The sequence below is a fragment of the Chenopodium album genome, chromosome 14 (assembly GCF_948465745.1).
Source record: "Chenopodium album chromosome 14, dcCheAlbu1.1, whole genome shotgun sequence".
Classification (NCBI taxonomy): domain Eukaryota; kingdom Viridiplantae; phylum Streptophyta; class Magnoliopsida; order Caryophyllales; family Amaranthaceae; genus Chenopodium; species Chenopodium album.
In genome coordinates this window covers 42,744,021-42,753,269 of record NC_137847.1, presented here as the reverse complement: position 1 = coordinate 42,753,269, position 9,249 = coordinate 42,744,021, and the positions used below count along the sequence as shown (strand labels likewise).

Genomic DNA, 9,249 nt, shown 5'->3' with positions numbered 1-9,249 from the left:
TTCCTCCCGCCTGTATCTGAAGAGGGCTGGGATCAGATTCTGACGCCTGGGTTGTTCAAAGTCGACATTAAAACCATAAAGGGGAGTGCTGAGGAAGAAATAGTTTGTAACAGTTATATCCCTAGATACGAATGGCTTAGGGACCCATTCTACGTGGCCGCCTGTGGCCTTAGTTTAGAAAAAAGTCGAGGTGTGTAGCCAGATGTGTATCTTGTTGTGCATTTGTTCTTTGTTTATGCTATTCTAATCACACATTCGGCCATTTTTGCAGAGGAAGCTATGTCTCAGCTCACTCCGAGCAAGAAACCAAGCGGCTCAGCATCCGCCTACCGCCAAATGATAAAAAAAGAAAAACCAACTCTTTAAAAAGGACCAGCTCGAGCATGTAAGCCCTATACATCCGTCCCTTTGTCTTTGAATTTAAAACACGTTATTTTTACTAAGTGTCGTTGATTCCCTTAGAGGAGGGTTCGATCAAGCCTCTAGTCTTGCCTGCTCTGAATGAAAGGCCCCCCAAGCGGCCTGCTGCCGATGAGGGGCAAACACCCAAGCGGCCCCGGAAGACCATTGCTCACAAGCCGTCTGCGAGCAACTCCGAATCCCACCCTTCTACTGGCGGAAAATCGCTGGCTACTATGGCTACCCTAAAGCAGGCGGCAGACTCCAAATCTGCAAAGGAGAAGCCTGCTGTTGGGACAGACTCCCCAAGCAAGCGCAGAGACAAGCAGGTCCAGGACCTGGTTGTAATCTCAGGTATTCAGATAAAATTTTCATCCGGCCTCCTAATAACTTAGGAGACTTTTTTTCTCTCATACCGAATGTATATGGACTCTTACATTCAATTTGTTGATCATGTAGAGACTCCCCAAGTGTCGAATGTTCGGCAAATGCCAAGGATATGCTCCGAAACGTCTTTGTCGAGCAACGGGACTCAATAAAGGGGGTTGGCACCATGAACTTTGATGCTATACTGGCTCTTCTTGTTGAGGTGAGGATGTTTCCAAGTTATACCTTAGAATTCTGAGATTTTACTTCTCTGCCGTCTGTTTACTAACGGCCTTAATTCTTCTAACCGGATACAAACTATGCTGCGAGTGAATGGGCTGAAAAAGCCTTTCAATAAGAAAACAAAAGAGGTAAGAGCTACCAACCTTACACTACTACAAATCCCTTAGTTTTTGGACGCTATTGGTTCGACGCTGTGTATGGGGTGTCCACGTAAAAATAAATTCCCGCTTATTTTCGACGCTTTTATGTGTCGAATCAGTTCTTGACAAGAAAAAGCGTCGACAAATTCGTATGATTAGCACGTGACTCAAGGCAACCCAAGGAAAATTAAAAAGAAAAAAAAAAGAAATGTTGAAAATCGGCTTATACCCACGAATATACCCAAAGTACCATACACATAACTTTCTCTCTCTCTATCTCACTCACTCTTAGATCTCAGCACCTCAACACAAATTAAACCTAATTGTTTTTTTTTTCCTTCATTTTTATATGATCTCAGTTCATCTGTTGAAATCGCTTGAAATTTAGCAAATTTGGGTGGAAGCCATGATATAATTTCCTTCCTCTCCTTGTTAGTTTCTTCAATTTAAGGTAATTTCAGTCTTCTCCTCATCAATTTTCAGGATTTCGTGCTAAAATACCGTTCAGAATTAATTTGTTACATTTAATTGTTGTGAAATAGCATTGAATTTGTAGTTATTTAATAGTAGTAGAAAGCCATTGTATTGGAATCTAGGGATTTTTTGTATGTCGTGTTGGTTGTTGATTTTGGTCAAACTTAGAAATTCATTTTTTTTTTTCCAATTTTGGGTCTAATTGCAATTCTTTGAGAAATACTTTGTGGGTGTTTCGCTTTAATTTAGGGTTCTAATTGCTTAGCATTCATACACCTTTATCTCTGATTGTTCTTCTTCATCCCTTAATCTCTCGTTTCTGTCCTTCAATATATATGTTTGGTTACTTTTTTTTTTTTTTGAGGAAAAATCTTTGTTTGGTTACTTATCTGAGCTAATTCATAGCATTTTGATATTCCCAAGCAGGGCAAAAGAATATTGGGAGTGAAAAGGGTAGCAAATAGCATCGGATTGTTTTAGAATTGGTCCTTTGTTGCCTGATGTCAAGGATCCAAGGCAGATTTAATTTAGTTTGTTGTTTGTAGTGTTGATTACTGACTAGATTTATCTGGTTTAGAAGCTTCTAATTGTCGAAGCCAATTTGATGCATGCTTGGTTGAGGACTTTAGGTTTTTGTTTGTAAGTGCATGTTTTGGTACGTGTTATTTTTGTTTCATGCTTGTTGCTACTATATCTTATTTTGCTAGTGAAGTTTGCTATTGTTTTGGCGCTCTCTACAAACTGGAGAGTGTCCACTAAGGTTTGCACATCCTAAATTAATATACTCTAATCCTACTTGAAGGAACACAGTACATATTTGATTGCTCATATCCTACTTGAAGGAACACGATACATATTTGATTACTCGTATCCTACTTGAAGGATTAAAATACAGATTTGTTTGCTCGAATCCTACTTGAAGGAACACATGTTAAATTTGATTGCTTTAATTATAGTATTAGTAGCTTATTCGCTACTGCTTGTTCATCACTGATTACAAGCAAAGATTCTAGGGAATTAACTAATTAAAATAGGATTATAAGCTAGAGAAGAATGACATCAAAACTCTAAATTTATCATTTTAGTTGTTTCATAATTGTTCTAGGTTCAGGTGATTTGTTAGATCCCTTTTTTTTTGTATACTTCGTAACTTTACTTGTATAGGAGATATTTCATCTTCATTTTCTCAATCTGCTGGGTGTTTAGTTATTACTCTGAGATTTTCCCTTTTCAACTGAATTGTAAGCAAAATATTTTGCTAGAGGTGTATGCTGAAACAATTTTGTGTGGCCCTTTTCTTAGCACTTGTATATATGAAAGATCATGAATGTCAGTCTGTTTTGTGATTATTTAGATTCTGTATTATAATTGAATGGATTATAAAGAAGGATATACCAACATATGTCTATCTTGGCTCATTTGTGAATCAAGTCATGATCATAATTCTTATTTTGTTTGAAAATTTAGACTTTGATATGAGAAGCTGATTTGATTGTTTAATTTTTGTTAGAAAGGAATTCAGGGGATATACAGCTTTATATTCTGAGAAGTTGGATACTTCTTTAAAAACTAAAGATTTTTTCTCTTTTAATTGTCGAATCACCTTATTTTGTGTACAAAAGTGCATGGAATTTTGAAGACTTGGCAACTTACCTTATTTGATTGCAGGTGACCCAAAGGAGTCCTTCTACATTGGCCCGCTTCATGATGAAATCTGCAATTTGAACCAGTGGCCTTCTCAAGGTAAGCTTGTTGTTAAAGCTCAATTTTTATTTTATTTTCCTTGCATAATACTAATTTTAAAGTGTGCTGATTGTGTCTTACCAGAGCTTCTTCCAAATTGGAGACCAACTATGGATGCATACCATAGACAAATTCTGCAAGTTATACAATTTCATCATGTCCAATGTATGCATTGTCCAGGCTTGTGGTTTGTTGAGGGACATACTCTACTGTCAGTTTTAGGCGGTCTGATCTTGTTAGTTTCTAATTTTAACTGGAAATGGCAATGTCAAGGACAGTTATATCTTTTCTTCGTGTTACTTTTCCAAGAATGTATTGGTTTGTTTAATGAGCGTCCTTAGACCCTGTAGTTTCATACTATATTAAGGTTGTAGTGGAAATTTCTTGACAAAGATCAAGTCAGTTTAAATCTGATGGTATACATAATATGTCTTGGCAACTAAAGGGAGTCAGGGTCGTTTGCTGATAAATTATATGTATCTGATGTATTAGTGTATTTCAGTTTATGGCTTCTATAATCCAATATAACGCTTATATGTGTGGTGCCTCAGGAGTGTAGGAAAAAGTTTATTATCACTTCTTGCGCTGGCATATAGCTGCTGATAGCCTGTGTCAAGGGTGTGGAGGGGCTACTGAGACAGTGATACATGCGCTGTTTGAATGCACTGATGCTGCAAAAATATGGGCACCGAGTAAATACAAAGCTCTGCTTGAAGACGCTCATGCATTGTCTTTTAACAACCTAGTATGTTGGGTGGCTGATCGGATTGACAGGAAAGAGTTTAGTCACTTTTGTATGCTTATGTGGGCTGCTTGGTTCTGTAGAAATGCTAAGATTCATAATGAACCAGTGGATGATCCTGTACAAGTTGCTGCAGGTTATGCTAAGTTGCTGTGGGATTACATGGAGTATGTTGGACGCGTTTTTAAGCCTATATTTACTGCTTGTGGGATAGAAAGTGATAGATGGAATCCTCCTGCTGTTGGGCACATAAAAGTGAACTCTGATGCTCATATAGTAGAGGGAAGATGGGTAGGTTTGGGTGTAGTTTTGAGGGACCATGCTGGCACGATTATTGCTGCTGCAACGAAGAGAATTCAAGCTAGGTGGAAGGTGAAGCAGGATGAAGTGGCTGCTGCGAAATTCGGGGTTCAAGTTGCTCAACATCTTGATTATAGACACATAGAATTGAAGGGGAGTGTGATGCACATACAGTAGCAAGAACAATTGTCCAAAATGTTGTGGGCTATTCTCCTTTGATGCTCTTTTATGAGGATATTAAGAGAATGCAAGATAATTTTATATTTTTTAGTTGTAATCATGTTCGTCGGGTGGGAAATACTCTTGCACACTTAGTGGCAAGATATACTACTAGTGAGTCGACTTTTGTATGGTTGGATAATTTCCCTCAAAGTTTCTTCACTTTGGCGGAACTTGATTTGATTTAATAATATAGCCCGACTAACGTTTCTTCAAAAAAAAAAAAAGTTAGAATTGTATTTGTTGTAATAGAAAACTCATTACTATGAGATATTGTAAATATATTTATATGCAAATTTTTTCGGCCTAATATATATATATATATATATATATATATATATATATATATATATATATATATATATATATATATATATATATATATATATATATATATATATTGCTAATACTAGTATAAAAGTAATAATTTTCAATGTGAAATATTTGCTTTTTAGTAAATATATTCTAGATAATTTTTATAGAATATGGACAAGCTCCAAACACTAAAAAGCGTCACCAAATATTAAACTTCAAATATATATATATATATATATATATATATATATATATATATATATATATATATATATATATATATATATATATATATATATATGAAGCTCTGGACTAAAAAGCGTCGCAAGATTTCAGATACTAGACACAAAAAAGCGTCGCTAAAGTTGAGAAAGTGCACCAACTATTGCACATTTCGACGCTTCGTATAAAAATTTGGACACAATATAGTGTCGAGATTTGCGACGCTTTTTGATGACACCTAATTTTCTCGACTCACTTATTCTCAACGCTTTTTTAAAGCGTCGAGAAATAATTTTCTGACGCTTTTTTAAAGCGTCGAGAAATAATTTTCCGATGCTTTTTGGCGTCGAAAAAAACAGGGACACTAACAGTCTCCGTCGCTAGGTTGAGAATTTACAGAAAAAACTTACCAACTAGGAGGAGCAGCTTAAGTCCAAGTATAAGGCTCGTGCTGAAGAAGAGAAGTGCCTGCTCATTCAGGAGAATGAGGCCGACTGCGCCACTCAAATGAAGATGGCGTAGAAGGCTCTCTTTCCTAATGATGATTACTCCATCTGGGAGTATCGTTATGAGCAGGTGACAGAAGCCTTGGATTATGAGCAGCAGAGGCAGAGGAAAGGGACTCAGGTGAAGAGATTGGGGACCAGGACAATGAACCGGCTGGGGGCCATCCGACCAATGACGAAGATATGGCGAATGAGAATGAAGCACAGTCCTTCCCCAATGCTGATTAAGCTCAAGTGTTTCTATGGCCGGATGGCCTTTTTGAATACATTTTCCGGCCTGCGTGCCGTGTATGCTTGTTTCTTTACCGACTGTGGAGTCAGGTTTCTTAACAATTTCTTTTCTCACTGGCTGTTTAACCGGTTAACAATTTAACTTGTTCTGGCTGATCAAGGGATCAACTTTTCAATGATGAATCATCCGGCCGTTAGGTCGGTTTTCAACAATTGTGTTTAGAATTTGAAATTTGAGTTTTGAATGATATACCAGATGTTCTTGCCCCTGGCCGGCTGTGCGCTTGGGTTTACAAGTTGGTTGATTGACTTGGAAATTTGTGATACCCGAGGAGGGTATGACTGATTTTTAAGTCAATCAATCACTAAGGTGATTGCCCCAAGCCAAGCTCGCAACTGGCCACTTGAGCAGCCAGTGATTAATGCAAGCGGTCAATGACCTTTTCATAATAGTCGAATGGCTATTCATGCTTAAAATACTAGTTGTATGAACTAGGATGCAATATTACATTGGTCCGCCTGCTATGCTTTGTGGCAATAACAGGCGGTTCTTTATTTATCAGGCGACCTAGGTGCCTGCCCCATTTCAAATGGGTTCCCGTGTCATAGTTAACCTAAGTTAGAACTTCGGCCGATCGCCGGCTGATGTAACAAACATCCGGCTTTCATTGTCTTAGTCGTTCTTTAGGTAACCCTTATCAGCTAGCTACGAGGTGACCAATTGGGCCGTTCGATTTTTGCCGTCTGTATGCGCTTGTAGAGCAAACGATAGAATGTCCTCTGCGACGATAACACCCGGAGGGACATCGTCGGATGCCTTACTCACATTGGATCAGGCAAATTTATAAAATAGGTTATCATCCGGCCATAGGCCTCATGCCTTTTAGACATATGATTAGCCACCATGTTTTTGCTTAGTTTATCATCTGGCCCTTAGCCTCTTGTCACTAGGACATTGATTTTATCTTGGATTTAAATTTGTCAAATGAACGCATACCTTCTGTTCATTAAACAGGCGACACTTGTGACAGGACGCATGCATATAAAGAGGTCAAAATTTGAAAACAAAAAGCAACTTTTTCATTGATAGGCTTTCTATTTACAAAAATTTACAACTTAAAAGTAGTATTTTTTAAGATTGTCTACATTCCAAGTTCTGGGCAGCCGCCTACCGTCTGGTGTTTCCAAGCGGTAGGTGCCGTCTCTTACTTCCTCATAAATCCGATAGGGGCTTTCCCAATTAGGAGTTTGTTTCCCTTGCTCATTGGCCCTACCGGTTGCCTCCATTTTGCGTAACACAAAGTCCCCCCGCTTCAAGGGTCGTTTGTGTACTTTCTTGTTGTAGGCTCTTGTCATTCTCAAACGGTAAATCTCATGATGCAAGGCGGCATTCCCCCTACGTTCTGGGAGGGAATCAAGTGTTAACCGCATGGCCTCCGAGTTTGCCTCCGGGTTTCTCCAGTTGCCCCTTTTGCAATGGTCCGGATGGCCCATAGGACATGCATTAGTTCTTCTGCCCATAAACCACCGGCTCTCTCAATCTTCTTTTTAATGCCGTCTAAAATAAGTTTGTTGAAGGATTCAACTTGGCCGTTTGCTTGGGGTCGGTCGACTGATGCGAAACAATTTAAGATTCCTTGATCCCCCAACCAAGTTTTGAGATGAGGTGTCTCAAACTGAGGGCCATTATCAAACACCATAGACATAGGTACCCCAAACCGGGTGATGATGTTCTTCTAGATGAAAGAGATGACATCCTTTGTCTTGATGTTTTTGACCGCCTCTGCCTCCACCCACTTGGTGAAGTAATCCACAGCCATCAAAATGTAGTGTTTTCCGCCTGGTGCAGGCATATAAGGACCAAGAATGCTCATGCCCCATTTAGCAAATGTTACTAGACTGTGGATCGCCGTCAGATTAGTAGCCGGACGATGGATTAGCTTGCCAAATCTTTGACACTTGTCACATTTTTTAACCATCTCCATGGCGTCTGACTCAAGAGTGGGCCAGAAGTAGTGCCGCCTGGCTTTGAAAGCTAAGGCTCTGCCGCCTATGTGTGAGGCGCAGTATCCCGCATGCAATTCTTCGAGAACTTCTTTCCCCTTTTCTGGGGTAACACACTTCAGTAAAGGCTTCAAGAAACCTGCTTTGAAGAGTTCTCCTTTTCTCATCTCGAAGTTTGCAGCTCACTTCTTCATGACGGCTGCCTCCTGTGGTGAATCAGGAAGTGACCACAGGAGGATTCTATCCAGGTGGAGCTTCGGTCGAGGATTCCAATGGGCTCCTCATGTATACTTCGTTTTTCCAGAACTTCCCAAAAGACTGACCGAGGCGTATCACAGCAGGCGAAGGATGCCAGTTTGGACAACGCATTCACGTGATTGTTCTCAAATCTAGGCACCTGACTTAGATGAAACTCTTCAAGTGCCCCAGCTTCAGTTTTGACCGCCTGAAGGTATTTGATCATAGCTGGGTGGGTGGCTTCATACTCACCTTGTTACTGGCTAACAACCAATTGTAAATCAAATTAGGCGTCAATTTTGGTTGCCCCTGTCGTCTTACACATGCGAATGCCGGCTAGTAGGGCTTCATATTCTGCCTTATTGTTTGAGGCTTGGAAATTGAACCGTAGTGCATACTCAAATTTGTCCCCCTCAGGAGACTCATAGATGACTCCTGCATCACAACCGTTCATAGTGGAGCTCCCATCCACGTACACTTTCCAAATCTAATCAGGATTATCCGGTGGAGCCGACCTTGTCATTTCGACAATGAAGTTGGCAAACGCCTGACCCTTCACTGCTTTCCTGGTTCGTAAATGATTTCAAGACTTTGCATTTCAATAGCCCATTTGAGCATCCTACCGGATGACTCCAACGTAGACATTGGCCGCTTGAGGGGTTGATCTGTGTAGATCACAACCGGATGTGCCAAGAAGTATGGTTTCAACTTCTTGAATGTCATGTAAAGAGCAAGGCCAAATTTTTCAACCATGGGGTACCGGAGTTCAGCATTCCTAAGTACATGGTTAATAAAATAGACTTGGAGCTGGATGTCGTCTCTCTCAGCAAGGAGAACAGCACTGAGGGCATGGTCTGAGACAGCTAGGTACATGTATAACGTCTCTTTGTGTAGAGGGCTAACAAGCCTTGGCAAAGAGTGCAAGTGTTCTTTCAATTTTCGAAAGGCCGCCTCAGCATCATCCCCCCATTCCAATCTAGCCTTCTTCCTGATTGCTTGGAAGAAGTAAAGGCATTTGTCACCTGACCGGCTGAGGAATCTTCCCAATGCTGCCAGGAAACCGGTTAACTTCTTAACTTCCTTGACAGTGTGGGGTGATTTCATGTCA

At 39.9% G+C, this 9,249-nt stretch overlaps 1 protein-coding gene across 1 annotated transcript; it reads left to right on the top strand.

The window, feature by feature from the left end:
• Positions 1-635: 635 nt before the first annotated feature.
• LOC145578092 (uncharacterized) lies at positions 636-4,584 on the top strand. The gene is made up of 4 exons (XM_081635485.1): positions 636-753; positions 3,291-3,365; positions 3,450-3,530; positions 3,962-4,584. Exons 1-4 carry the CDS (start codon positions 636-638, stop codon positions 4,582-4,584), a joined length of 897 nt encoding a protein of 298 aa, XP_081491611.1.
• The last annotated feature ends 4,665 nt before the right edge of the window (positions 4,585-9,249 follow it).